This window comes from Canis lupus, chromosome 32 (genome assembly GCF_003254725.2).
Source record: "Canis lupus dingo isolate Sandy chromosome 32, ASM325472v2, whole genome shotgun sequence".
NCBI lineage: Eukaryota > Metazoa > Chordata > Mammalia > Carnivora > Canidae > Canis > Canis lupus.
In genome coordinates, this window is record NC_064274.1 from 24,472,115 (window position 1) to 24,487,570 (window position 15,456).

The window sequence follows — 15,456 nt, forward strand, 5'->3', positions numbered from 1 at the left end:
TTTGGGGAATATAAAAAATAGTGAAAGGGAATAAAGAGGAAAGGAGAGAAAATGAGTGGGAAATATCAGTGAGGGTGACAGAACATGAGAGACTCCTAACTGTGGGAAACGAACAAGGGGTGGTAGAAAGGGAGGTGGGCAGGGGGTTGGGGTGACTGGGTGAGGGGCACTAAGAGGGGCACTTGACGGGATGAGCACTGGGTGATATGCTATATGTTGGCAAATTGAACTCCAATTAAAAGAAAAGAAAATTCAATTAGAGTAGATGGCAAAAATGGATTTAAAAAAAATCCCTGACCTAATTTTCACGTATAAAAACATATGCACACAGTCTTTGGTAAAACTGTCCCTTATTGCCCACGATAGCTTGGAGTTTAATGATCTCTAGTCACACCCAGCTGTGCTTGTTGCTTTACTAACAATTTCCCTTTAACTTTTGAGAATTTTAGAATAGATTTTATACAGATATGAGAATTCTCTAATCAAGGTCAAATCTAATTCTTCTTGATGCAGCTTTCTTCACCTTCCCTTTGTCTGGATTTTCAATAATCATACTCTGTGACAGCCTAATATAGTGTTGCAAAAATTTGCTTACCCATCTATATTTTCCATGAACTAAATTTCTTTAAGGCTAGGGACCATATCTTTTTCACCCTTATATTACAATCAGCCCATCTTATGAGATATTTAATTCTAAACGTGAATTTCACAAAGGCAGTACCTTTTGGTGCCTAGATCAGTGCTTGGCACAGTAAACAGCCATTAAATATTTCCTGAATATGCATGGTAGGCTCTCACTAGGTTTCTTGGATATAATTTTACCAGGCTCTCAAGAAAATATTTCCTACAAAAAAAATAATTTGTCTTTTTTAGTCTTGTCTTTACTTTTCAGACCACTTTCGTGTTGTCTGACCATATTATTTCTTTTAAACATTGTTGCATGTTTCATTGTTGACTTTCATCATTGTACCTTCACAGCCGTTTATCATGATATTGAAACCCAGATCCTAAAAGGGAGATGTCAATGACATGGAGGACCAGAAAATTCCACCTTTTTCTCCCAGAGACAGATTTAAAACAATATACAGACCAAAATACCTTTATGAGAACTTAGGCTAGTTAAGAAGTCGCAGTACCCTAGGTAAGGGGAAAGCTGAGAACAGCTGCAATGACATGGGTAAGAAGAGTCATTTCATTTTCCTATGGCTCCACCCACCTCACCCCTTGCCCAAGCTAGCACATCTCAGCCTCTGGCTCCTAGTTTCTCCAGGGGAGTATGGGGAAGAGAAGAGTAGAAAACAAATCCAACGTTCTGGCTTTTTATATGGGAGGCCAAGGGGCTGGTTTCTGTCTTGCCTGACTTGGGAGTGCGGATGGAACTGGTGATAGTTGGCACGAGAGGGCCAGTGCTCCAGGTGGAGGCCAGAGTGGTTCAGCACAATTGGGAGAGGGAGAAGTGTAGAGCAAGTGCTTGGTATTCCAACTTTTTGGAGGGCTGTCCAAGACTGCTGTCTTGCCTACCTGAGGTGCTAAGGGGGAGCCAAAATACTTTGGATGCCTGAGGGCCAAGGAGAACAGAGTGGGGTAGCCTCTTACCACAAGAACATGCTTACTGCAGAAAGACACCAGAGGGAGCCAGAGATCTGGCTCCTAGGAAAATTGGTAAGCCTCTCTAATTGGCAAATTATACACACAGCCCAGAGAGGTCACATCCTCCTAAAAAGGTTTCAGAGATTCTGAGAATCTCCAACCAGGCTGATAGATGAACGTGTTCCCCTGTATGAATCAGTCTGTAGTGGTGGCTGCTTTTTCAAATGCATAAAGCTCAGAAAAAAAATCAGAACGCATGCACATTCACACACAAAACATGACCCAAAGGAGCAAAATGAATCTCTAGAACCCAACACCATGGAAGCAAATTACCAGAGGAAGATTTAAAAATAGTTTTTAAGAAGCTCAAAGATCTACAAGAGAATGCAGATAGGCAACTACACGAAATCAGGAAAACAATGTATGAACAAAATGACACTATTAACAAACAGAAACTAGGGACACCTGTGTGGCTCAGCGGTTGAGCGTCTGCCTTTGGCTCAGGGTGTGATCCTGGGGTCCGGGATCGAGTCCCACATCAGGCTCCCTGCATGGAGCCTGCTTCTCTCTCCGCCTGTGTCTCTGCCTCTCTCTCTCTCTCATGAATGAATAAATAAAATCTTAAAATAAAAATAAAGAAACAAACTAACAAAGAACCAAACAAATTCTGGACCCGAAGAATACAATGACTGAATTTAAAAAAATTACTAGAGGGGTTCAATAGCAGACTTGATCAAGCAGCAAAAAGAATCAAAGAAAAAGGGAAGAAATAAAAAAGAAAAGTGAAGAAAGCCTAAGGTACTTATGGGACATCAGCAAAAGGACCAAGAGTTGCATTATGGTACTTCCAAGTAGAGAGAAAGGGACAAAAAATTTATTTGAAGAAATAATGGGCCCAAATTTCCCAAATCTGAAGAAAATGAACATCCAAATTCTAAGTTAAGCAACATTTTACTAGACAGGATATCTGATGACTGATTATGCTTTTAATGGCCTTAGTTTTATTATCTAGGTGGGCTTATTGAGTTACTTTTATTCAGCGGAGGAGCAGACATTGTAAAGAATCAAATCTGCAGCTCTGTTCCAGTGTCTTATTTGGGGAAGCATGGCAATGAGAAACAAGACCCTGAAGGGGCAGGCTTGGGGGAGAGAATTATAGGGAGGGACACCTTCCCCTTAGCCCCAGTGAATTCCTGTGATAGTATATCAAGGGCAAATATCCACTCATAGATTGTAAAATGATGGCTATGATATAAACCATAATCTCTTCCTTTCAATGAATCTTCTTACCAAAGAACCAAGGATGAGTTGAAATCACTAACTCTGTTCTAAACGTTATGCAACTTGGTGATTTACGTGCTTTTTCAAAGTCACACGATAGAGAAGTAGTATCAGATACTCTCTAAAACCACAGTTCTTAACCTCCAATAGGATGACAAATCCTTTAAGAATATGATAAAAGTATGGACCCAAGTATCCTAGAAAAAGGAATCTATACATACAAATTAACATAAAATTTCAGAGGTTTCACAGACTGCATGAAGCCCATCCATAGATGCCTTATGTATCTGTGGGGATTCTGGGTTTAGAAGACTTTCTACTTTGATAGAAACTCTGGTGCTGTTTCCTCATGTCTGAAATAAAAGGGTAGAATGGTCTGTGAAGTTCGTCCAGCTGGGAGTGAAATGTAGTAGAGTACAAAATCTGATAACAAACCAACCAATTCTGAGTGCTTGTATAGGGGGTTGGTGGGTAACAGAAAAGCACAGGATAATTTTTGTATTTGTTATAGCCAAAGAAAGATTAGCCTAGAAAATGAAGAGGTCATAGCATTTTGCTATCCCGTAGCAATTTAAATCCAGAAAGCATGTATATAATCTCATAGCAAAATTCTGAAAGCCAACAAGCGAATAAAGCCAAATATACCAAATATCCCACCAAGAAATCATTAATATTAGAGTTGTGATTCAGAACCACTAATTAAACATTTATTAGGTACTTAAAAAAAAGCTTATAATTTTACAAATTAAATGATGCTTTAATGGATATATTATGCCTTAGAATTATCTAAATCATATGTGGATAACATTACATTAATAAAAATGAATACATTTTATGTATACATGAAAGACTGGAAATTTCCTTCAATAATTTTGCTCTTTACAAAATATATAAATAAAACAATTCAACTTCTAAAGTATTACCACATTCAAGAAGAAGATATTGCTATCACCATTCTAAATTACTGGAATGCATTAATCTCCTGTTCCTTCATCTTCTAATTGTAACGGCAAAGTAAAAACTGAATTGAAATTAAGTTGGATTGTGACAACAATGCCAGGGATAGGCACATAAAGTAATAATTTCCAAACACAGAATACTGGGCCCCCAGAAAAGTGACAGTAGAGGAGTCTACTGGGTCTTGCACTCGGGCACATCTTTTCCTGAGGAGGCATGCCATAGACCAGGCTGAGGATCCACATTCTCTGCTCCAGCAATTTGTTCTTCTGAGAAAAAACAAAAGGAAAAAAAAAAAAAAACCTAAATCATCTTATTTTATTAAAGAAAACCCATAAAATTTGAATACAAGTAGAAATGAAACCAATAGAAATGAAACCAATGTTAAGACAGTAGAGATATGAAGAATGAAAAATGACAATCTGGTCATTAATGAGCTCAAGTTTGGTCATTAAAAAGGTGCCTTTCACTTCACCAAAGGTGGAGAAGTTTCTTCCCCATTTTCTCATAAAATCAACTGTTAGAAAAGCCATTTTGTACATAAAACCAAGAAGTAATAAAGTGTCACTTGAAGTTCATCAGTTTGAGATTCAAAGTGAATCAAACATAGGTTGGGTCTTATTTTCCTTTGCGTTAATTTTGGAAAAATACATGCTGTGCTAAACAAATAGCATATATTTTGAAGAATAGTCATTCTCAGAAAACTCTGAGGCTTTTAAAAGTACTTCATTTGTTTATAAACAATATTCATTTTCAAAGGATCATATTTAATAAAGTAAATCTCATATATCTGGTCTTTGCAATTACCTCAAGTTGTTGAGAAAATTCAAGTTATCTTTTATAATTCAAATTAAAAACTAACATTAAAATTCTTTTAGAACAGTATTCTACTACTTCAGGCTGGAACCATCTCCTTTAATTCTGAACTGGTCAGTTTTTATTCATATATTCTTCCAGACTACACTTTTGTTTATTTCACTTAAAAGTAGTACCCCCCCCGCCCAAAAAAAGTAGTACCAGAGTGATCCATATATTGATAAAAAGACTTAAACATTTCTATTTACAGTTGAATTAATTCATATCAAGCATGTGCCTCTGGCACGATCAGAAAAAAAAATCAAAAGGTGATTTAAAGTTTCTCCATTTTTCAAAAAAATCTTCTAAAATAGCATGTATGTGTATACAGCAAAAGTTCCATTTAAGTGCCAGCTAATGGAAGGTCCTTAAATGTTTGTTAAATATTATTCCATAAAGTGAATAAATGGTTCAGAAATGTTCTCAAAGTTGGTGCCTTCCTATACCCCCAGGAACACTTCCAGACTGCTGACTTGATCTAGCTAAAAATGATCGGACAGCTGCCTCTTTTAGCATATACTTTTGTTGCTTTAGCTTTCCTCCAACTGTGTAACAGCATTTCTGACAGGCAGATGCACTGGCACATGGACACATGATTAATGCTGAGCAGTGAGAAGGACAAGAAATGCAGTATTACAGAGCATCTCTGGCAATGTTCCACACCTCTGTGTCTGGCACCCAGGCAGAGATGGGGATGACCCTTGAGGCTGCCTCCCTCTATCCAGTCAGGTGCCTAGCGCTGATTTTTTCCCCAAATCTCACCTGACCATCCACTCTTCATCTCTACTGTACCCGCTCAAGTCCATGCTACCATCACCTCTTGCTTGGACAACTGTCATAAACTCTTGCTCCTATTATTTGTTGGTTACCATTTAGGTAAGATGGTATGTTCAAAATTTACAACTCCTTATGATCCCCAACCCTCCCCTCTCCTGCGCCTCATCATGTTCTTTAAAATATTTCAAAGGCTTCCTCTATATGCTTTCAAGATAAAGTAAAAATTCCTTTATATAATCTGTGGTCTGGCCACATCATCTTTCTTTCAACCCCTCCCCTGGTTATGGTCCCTTCTACCTTGGGCTTGTCACTGTTCCATCTGCCTGATTGTTAAGCTAACTCACGTTAACCTCTCAGATCTGTTTTCTTCTTCAAGGAAGACTTCCTTAATATTCCCAAAACAAAAACCTATTATAAGCCTCACAGCCTTTTGCACTCCATAGTTTTACCTACTTTTATTATTATTATTATTATTTTTGACTACTTGATTACTGTGTGTATCTCCTACTAGACTCTAACCTCCAGTAGGGTAGGGGCCATGTCTGGTTTTGCTTATCAATGTAGCATCAGGGTCTTACTCTGACACATAGTTGGAGATCAAATTTTTTTGCTGACCGAATGAATAAGTTAATGAAACAAGTCTATGATTTGGCTTGTGTAAAATGAATATAATTGGAAATACTGGCCCATTGCATTGATAAGAAAGGCTTCCTCAGTAAAAAATTTTATTTATAGGGTAGTGCTTTCATATTTTTGAGAATTGCTTATTTATCTTAGGGAAAAGTTGAGGGTTTATGAGGCATAATACAGACTTAGGGTAAAAAATGATGCACTTTAGGGCTGTGCTTTGGAGAAACTTTCTCACAACAGAAATGTCAAATGAAGTCTGCACTCTCTAGCTTGCTCAACTATATCTTGTCTAACTTTCCCTTTGGGGCCAAAATTAAAGATAAGTTCTGACAGTTATCCCTTGATTTCCAAAGAACCAGTATATTTACCTACCTGGGCAAAGGCCTAAACCCGAGTTATCAAAGTAGCGAACTGGATGAGGTGATGGTAAAGACTTTGATCGGCTGTCAAAAAACCAAGACTTTGGCGATTCCCTTGGCACAGGATCTTGTAAATTCCGTTCCTTGCATTGAGAAGGCGTATGCGGCCTCTTTTTGGGAGCTGTTATAGTCACTTTAGGAGACTGTGGAGAATTCTCACAAGTAACTTCTCTGTGAGCCTCTCTTTTAAGGATTCTCTCCTTCCATGTTTTGACTTCGTTGGAAAGATGATGGTTATTGCTTGAATGTAGCAGAAAAAGAGAGAGAGACTAAGTCTGCGCAATTTCTGAATTTATTAACACATAACATTTTTTTAAACTGTGGTAAAATATATATGATTAACTTTTTTTTAAATTTTAGTTCCACTATAGTTAGCATATGGTGTTATATTAGTTCCAGGTGTACAATATAGTGATTCAACGGTTTCATACAACACCTGTGATGGTGCTCAACATAGCAAGGGCCCTTCCCCCCACTCCCCATCCTTCCCACCCACCCTCTTTCTGGTAACCATCAGTTTGTTCTCTACAGTTAGGAGCACTGGGCATTATATAAGATAATGAATCACTGACCTCTATATCTGAAACCAATAATATATTTCATTACATGTTAATTAACTGAATTTAAATTTTAAAAAACTCTGCTTCTTGGTCTCTTTTTCTCCCTTTGCTTGTTATAATTGATCTCATACTTCTAATTTTAATTTCCACCTAATGCCTCCTATATGGACTATTTCCACAGTTCAGAAAATGAAATGAGGCCTTGTAAATTGAAAAATTGTAATCATGAAGTCCTAAAAAGAAAGCTTAGAGTATGATACTAGGTTTCCAATGGATCAATATCATCCAGAGTGGTTTACTTATTGATACCTTGCAGCAATAATTTGATACATTAGTCTTCTGAATAGATGAACTTTTTTTCAAAGATTTTATTTATTTATGAGAGAGAGCGGGGGTGGGCAGAGACACAGGCAGAGGGAGAAGCAGGCTCCATGCAGAAGCCTGATGTGGGACTTGATCCCAGGACTCTAGGATCACACCCTCGGCCAAAGGCAGGCACTAAACCACTGAGCCACCCAGGGATCCCCTAACAGATGAATCTTTAATGTACTTCTGTTATTTTAAAAGAAATATATTACACCATACTTCTGAGTTATAGTCTTGCTTGTTGCAGGAAATGCCACCAGCATTTAACCAGTTCCTGCAGAGAGAAACCTAGAGGGAAGTCCCAGAGGCTCTGCTCTCCTTTATCTGGTCTTCCATGTCTGTGGACACAACTCCACACTTAATTCTCAAATCTATCTCCTTATATTTATGCCCACTGACCCCATTCTAGCCCATGCCAAAATTATCTTTTGCCTGCACTGCAGCAGATAGATTCCTAAACTGGGTTTCCTTGATTGCTTCAGCAGCCAGAGACACTATCTGATCTCATCAGGCCCTGGCTTAAAATCCTCCACTGGAGGTAATTTTCTCATTACATTTTGGATACCACCCAAACCTCTTCAGAGTGTCCTGTGTAACCTACACCAGTTACCTCTGGCATCTCTCCTTGCACCTGACTCTGTTTCGTTCTCTATGCCCTGGCCCACACTGTTTGTCTTTGAGCTCCACCAATTGGTTATTCCTTCTGACTGAAAGCCTTTATCTGGCCTCTTATCCTTTTCCCACAGCTACTCTTTTTTTTTTTTTTTAAAGATTTTATTTATTTATTCATAACAGAGAGGGGCGGGGGCAGAGACACAGGCAGAGGGAGAGGGAGAGAAGCAGGCTCCATGCAGGGAGCCCGACGTGGGACTAAATCCCCAATCTCCAGGATCATACCCCGGCCGAAGGCAGTGCCAAACCGCTGGGCCACCGGGGCTGCCCTACAGCTACTCTTACATCAGTTTCTTCATCATCACTCTTCCCCATACCCAGATAAGGTCCTATTTGTGGCTTTTTATTGTTACTGTTTAATAGCACTCATTGCAAAAAATTACTTGTTTGTATAGTTATTTGTTTAATGCCTACTTTTCCTCTATTGTATCATCACAGTAAAGTGGTTGGCACAAGATTCTAATCTTTGATAGAAGTCAAATAATTTGTCAGAACTGTTTAAAAAGTAAAAGCAAATAGGCTACAGTAATGGACTTAAGGAGTTCTCTTTTGACTTGGGTATGCAGACTTGTGGTATAGTTAAGCTGGCCCTCAAAGATCTTTATTTACTTCCTGTTTCTTGGCTTTGTTAAAAATAGATCAATTGATAGCCAACATCTGGAAGGGGGGGTACCAGTCTTATTCCTTTTAAAAGACATTTATTACATTTACTCTAAAAATGACTTTCCCCACGTGTGAAGGGTTGTCAACTCCAAAAAATACGTATGTGTATACACCAAGCTCCCCACATGTAATAGCCAGATACCTAATTTTGATATCATATAAGCAGATTTTACCTTTTGTGTGTGTGTGTGCGTGTGTCCATTTTCTAAAGGCTAGGGCTTTTATCTTGTGATCTGTTGTGTTGTTTTTTTAAATTCATGAGAGACACAGAAAGAGAGAGGCAGAGACACAGGCAGAGGGAGAAGCAGGCTCCTCGCAGGGAGTCTGACGTGGGACTCAATCCCAGGTCTCTAGGATCAGGCCCTGGGCTGTAGGCGGCGCTAAACTGCTGGGCCACCTGGGCTGCCCTAAGCAGATCTTACCTTAATAGTTCATTCTTTTGCTTTATTAGCTGTTCATTTTGCTGTTTTAACTTAGAGATTTCCTTTTCTAGCCGTATATATCCACTTTTTAAAATAAGAGCTTTTGTGCTTTGTACGATGCCACTGCCACCTCCACAAGTTAAGGGTTTATTTGGAGGCTGAGAGTCCGTATATTCTGATACAACTGTGAGGGAGACAAATTACACAAATAGGTGATAATTTTAATTATCTCCAGAGTTCAAAATAAAAGTAACATTACAAAAAGAGCAGGAAGTCACTGCAAAAACCAGAACATCTTAATCACCATCTCCCTAGAAGCCATCCTTGCTTTCTTCCTCCTACCTCACCTCCCATACCTTTTTGATCAACACTTCTAATTGTTTCTAGAGTCCTTCTGCTTCTCTTTACCCACCAATTCCACTAGCCCAACACTGCTCGCTGGAACCTTTCACTACCATGGCAGCAGTAGCAATCACCCTAGTTAGTGGTGTCCTTCACTGCTCTCTCCTCTACATCAGTGGAAACGCAGCAGGGCTTCCTGCAACACAGAATGTGTGTAGGGTCCACCACCAGTCATTCAGCACACTGTAAATTCTCAACATATACCTGTTACCTAAATAAAACTCAGAATGATACCAAAGCTATACTATTACGATATACTAAATTCAAGAGTCTATTAAAGTATACTTTTAAGTATATACTATTAAGTATTCTATACTATGTGTGTGAAAATAAGGTAAGGAATTGTTTTGTAAATCTTAGGTAAAACTGCATAAAAATGTGAGGTACTTATAAAGTAAAATAATCCACTGCATAACTGACAATTTACAAGAGGGTTATGTGTGTGGGGGGAAGATACTCAATATCCATTTCCTTTTGAATTATTCTGAATTCAGATACAATATGTACCCGAAAGTCACAAATCAAGAATAATTATCCTGACCCTTCAAAAGGCATACTCGTTGCTTGCTTGTTTTCGATCTTATCCCTTGAAGTTTTCCAGATAGGGGTGCACTTATCCTGCAATAGACTCTAGAGAAGTTCAGGCCAAACATGTACTAGACAACATCTTGAACACTATCTCATTATTTTTAAGTGAATGGATAAAAATACACAGAAGTATTATCTTATGTTTGCTTGACATTCAGAATTTGTAGTGTGCTTTCACACATAATTTTCAGTTTGATCCTTACAATAAGTATATACATAAGCTAGAAGGACAGGTATTGTCCCCATGATTTCATCTAGTCATGAAGTGAGGGGAATCTGCCCTTAGTTCAGTGCTTGTTTACTACACAAAGCTGTCCCAAACACTGTTCAGCATCCTCTCTTTTCAAATGAAACACAAGAGGCAGTAATATGGAAAAAGGTACAGGTTGAGGAATGCATATGTAGAAATTTGATCATTAGATTTGAAACTGTGTCATAGCCAAACTGTGGAAGGAGCCTCGGTGTCTATCGAAAGATGAATGGATAAAGAAGATGTGGTTTATGTATACAATGGAATATTACTCAGCCATTAAAAACGACAAATACCCACCATTTGCTTTGACGTGGATGGAACTGGAGGGTATTATGAGTGAAGTAAGTCAGTCGGAGAAGGACAAACATTATATGGTCTCATTCATTTGGGGAATATAAAAAATAGTGAAAGGGAATAAAGGGGAAAGGAGAAAAAATGAGTGGGAAATATTAGAAAGGGAGACAGAACATGAGAGACTCCTAACTCTGGGAAACGAACTAGGGGTGGTGGAAAGGGAGGTGGGCAGGGGGTGGGGGGGTGACTGGGTGACGGGCACTGAAGTGGGCACTTGACAGGATGAGCACTGGGTGTTATTCTATATGTTGGCAAATTGAACACCAATAAAAAATAAATTTATAAAAATAAAAAAAGATTTGAAACTGTGTCTAAGATAAATCTGAAAGTTTTTCTCAAGTAAGCATCAACTCTATTTTCTATACTAAGAATATGTAGGATATTATTTCCTTATTTCTACTGTGTGCTGATTGTATTTTTACTGCGCATATGGTTAAAATCTATTAGAACATGTTTGTGTTTTTATTGGGAAGGGTACTTCTACCTTGATAGTTACAGGATTCTTTTATAGTACTGAAGATACTCTACTCATGTAAAGATCTAATAACACAAAGGTAAAATTAATATTTTTTAAGAATCTATAATGGATAAGCAGTTGAGATTACAGGAAGCTAAGGAGATGTCTGTCACACAATAAATTTGATCCCAATAAATTCATTTCAAGATAGTTTTTTCTAAATTAGTGATTAACAGGTTTATTCTTGACTGTCACATCTACAATGTCTTCAAAATGTCTAAGTGTATTGAGAAATAAGATGGAAAGGACCTCGAAACATCAGCATTTTCTACTTACTTGAGGTATCCTGGGCTTGTTGATTTCTTCTGAGATTTTCTCTCAGTACCCTTATAACTTCTTTTTGATGTTCTACAGTGGCCTTTGTAGAAGTAATTCTAATAAGAACAACAATGGAAATATGTAAAAGCCTAGCAACCGATTTTTAATGGAAGGATAAACAGAAATGCTGTCGAGAATTTTCTAATAAGATTTATCTCATTGACATAAAACCCATAAGTGGCAGTAGATAACTCCCTGGTATCAAATTTTATAGCTATAACACCATCAGATTGGAAGTATTCTATTTTGTTGCAAGAGTAATTTTTAAAATTCTTCTTAAATTTCTGGAAGGCCAATAGCTATTAATTGGATACAATTACCAGACCATAAAGTGAGAACTTCTACACCTATTTCTACATTGTCAGGGAAGCAAACCCTGGCTGCAGCTTTAGTCTAATGTGATACAATCAGAGGTCAAATTCTACTCACTATTCCCTAGTACAAAGTGACATTTTATGTATTGTAGGCTTAAGTATTAATCAGCAGTTATGAATCAAGAGACTTTCTGCCTTTAGAGACTCTGGCAGTATCAACCGATTCTATTCTATATGTGAAACTGATCTTTTAAAAAAAGATCAATTGATTGATTTATGAGAGAGAGACACACACACACAAAGAGTGCAGGAGGGGAAGACATAGAGGGAGATAGAAACTCAAGCAGATTCCACAGGGAGCCAGACATGAAGCTGGATCTCAAGATCCTGAGATCACAATGTGAGCCAAAACCAAGAGTTGGATGCTTAACTGACTGTATCACCCAGGCTCCTCTAAAATTGCCTTTTTATAATGAAAAACTTGATGGGTATTAGTTTCACTAAAACCAATAGTCTTCTTAATGGAATGTGGGAAGCTTGAGTGCTTTCCGGGCAAATTTGGTATCACGGTTAAATATTTATAGGAAGAACAAAAAGCATCAGGAGTCAGAAGGAATCTTAAGAAATCCTCTACTACAAACCTATCCTAACTGATTATGAATATAAAGACCAGAGAGATTAAACTGCCTGTATGTAAAGTGATATAATAATAAGTGGCAATATTATATTTCTAATTCATTGTCCCTGACTCTGTTTAATGTTCTTTCATCAGATTAGATCATAAAGAACTTTAGGCATGCCATGATGTATAGTAGTATATATAAATAAATAAAAAGAGGTTATGCTTTTGGGTACTAGGTACCATAATTTATTTTTTTTTTTTTTTTTTTTTTTTTTTTTTTTTTTTTTTAGGTACCATAATTTAAAAGGAAATACGATTTTACATAAAAACACAACAGGAAGAACAAATTAAATTATGAGAGCCAACAGAAATCTTAGTTGAACTGCCAAGCACACACAGATGTGTGTGTGTGTGTATATATATATATGTTATTATTATTCATCTTCAAGCATAAAAAAGGCCAGTTTTAAACTGTTTATAGAAGACAGCAAGAATCATCAAAAAAAAAAAAAATCATCATCAAAAAACATGGTGTGTTAGTAATTGACCAGAACTATGCTTATTTTTAAAAACTTTGCATATGTAGTAAGAATTTAACAAGTTTAAAATCTGTGGATGTTTGTATTTAGTTTAAGAAGTTATTTTAAAACGTTAACCAAAGCAAAAAATTTTATATAATTTAGAAGGGAAACTTAAGCTATTAAAGTCGTGTTCAGTTAGACATACTCTTTTTCAAACTCTTTGGCATTCTTCTTCTTTTCTAGATCCATTTTCACCAGTTTCATCTTGAGATCTTCAATTTCTTCTTTATAGGGCTTAGCTCCTAAAGCAACTTTATCCTAAATTTTTAGGGAAAAGAAAAATAATTCCAGAACACTTTTAAAGAGCTGTTAACTACCTTATTTGGTAGGAACATTTTAAAACAGCAAATTCCAAACATATGAAAAGCAAAAAGGCACAAAATTTAACCCTAAAATGAATAACAAGTAGATATCTGATGTGAGGTATACATGAAACTATTGGAAGGTATAATTAAGAACATAAGACTTTCAGGTTTTTTTGTTTTTTTTTTAAAGATTTTATTTATTTATTCATAGAGAGAGAGAGAGGCAGAGTCACAGGCGGAGGGAGAAGCAGGCTCCACGTAGGGAGCCCAACGTGGGACCTGATCCCAAGTCTCCAGGATCACACCCTGGGCTGCAGGAGGCACTAAACCGCTGCGCCACCGGGGCTGCCCTGACTTTCAGTTCTTAAAAGACTTTTTTTTCAATTAAAAATGAGAAACAAGGGGATCCCTGGGTGGCACAGCGGTTTGGCGCCTGCCTTTGGCCCAGGGCGCGATCCTGGAGACCCGGGATCGAGTCCCACATCGGGCTCCCGGTGGATGGAGCCTGCTTCTCCCTCTGCCTGTGTCTCTGCCCCTCTCTCTCTCTCTGTGACTATCATAAAAAAAAAAAGAGAGAGAGAAAGAGAGAGAGAGAGAGAAACAAAATGAAACAGAAAAGTTGAAAATAAGGAGTAGACAAAGTAAATCAGGAAAATGAAACAACAACAAAAAGTCAGAATAGCAATATAAATACCAAACTGGAACTGAATTCAAGGTATAGAGTATTATAAAGTGTTGTTGTGATTATTTGGACTAAAAGATGGTTAAATCCAGTGCTGTAAATGTATCTACTTTCTCCTAGATAATCAAAAATCCTATGCAAATACATATTTACATGTATTTATTAGTTTTTAAAAAAACTTTTGAGTTTTATTTCTTTTAAAGATTTTATCTATTTGAGAGCAGAGCACAAGTGGAGAGGAGGAGGGACAGAGGGAGGGAGGAGCTGACTCCCCACTGAGCAGATATCCGGGCTCCCATCCCAGGACTCCGAGATCATGACCTGAGCAGAAAGCAGACACTTAACTGACTAAGCCATCTAGGTGCCCCCATACTTACATATATTTAGGCTCTTTTTTTATAAATAGATTTTTATTTTTTAGAGCAACTTTAGGTTTATAGAAAAACTGAGCAGAGTACAGAGTTCCATATGCTCCATCTCCCTCCCCCCCCCACCTATTTCCCTTATTATTAACATCACATATTAGTATGATTTGTTACAAATGATGAGGCAATATACATTTCAGGCTGCCTTAGAGTTTACTGTTCCTATTGTACATTATATGAATTTTGACAAATATCTAATGACATGTGTTCATCATTACTATATCCTACAGAATAGTTTTGCAGTCTTAAAAGTCTCCTGCTCCACCTACTCATCCTTCCCTCTCTTACCCCTTTTGGATCATTGGCGAGCCTTGATCTTTTTATTGTCATAGTTTTGCCTTTTTCAGAATGTCATACAGTTGGAATCACAGATTACGAAGTCTTTTCAGATTGGCTTCTTTTAATTAAGTGTGCATTTAAGGTTTATCCATATCTTTTTATGGCTCGATAGCTCATTTCTTATCATTACTGAATAAATCACTCATTTCTTTTTATTGCTGTACCACAGCCATACGATGGAGAATTAGAATTACAAAAAATAAAACCCATCTAAATAGGGACCCAGAGAGTTCTCTTTATTCCTCCAGGTAAATAGGGTTTCTATGGGGGTTGGGTTTATTCCCAACCGCTGTACAAACATTTACATGCACACCATGGCTAGCAGACTAAAGAGGTGCAAAACTTCCATAAATGGTAAATGCTCAGCTTAAGGAGGTCGATGACTGGGTAAGAGAAGCCCATTCTTGGAGGAGCCCACTGTCTGCTCAGTCACAGCACCACTTCAACCCCACCTTCTCAATCAGGTGCTGATATCAGGGACTCTCTGAGCATATGACTGGCTGGAGTATTGTAATTTTGTAAGAAACTGCCAAACTCCCTTTCAAACTGGCTGTCCCATTTGCA

The 15,456-nt window shown here is 37.6% G+C and overlaps 1 protein-coding gene across 4 annotated transcripts in view; it reads right to left on the reverse strand.

Moving 5' to 3' along the window:
• Positions 1-3,556: 3,556 nt before the first annotated feature.
• The window catches only part of CENPE (centromere protein E), an 82,904-nt gene continuing 71,004 nt past the window's right edge, over positions 3,557-15,456 (reverse strand). For all 4 annotated transcript variants that reach the window (XM_025422889.3, XM_025422898.3, XM_025422891.3 and 1 more), the window contains 5 exons: positions 13,287-13,399; positions 11,583-11,680; positions 9,193-9,376; positions 6,463-6,749; positions 3,557-4,097 (listed from right to left, as the gene is read on the reverse strand). In XM_025422889.3, the coding sequence (XP_025278674.1) occupies positions 4,003-4,097; positions 6,463-6,749; positions 9,193-9,376; positions 11,583-11,680; positions 13,287-13,399 (777 nt within the window). In that variant the 3' untranslated portion in view covers positions 3,557-4,002. The remainder of the gene's footprint in view (positions 4,098-6,462; positions 6,750-9,192; positions 9,377-11,582; positions 11,681-13,286; positions 13,400-15,456) is intronic.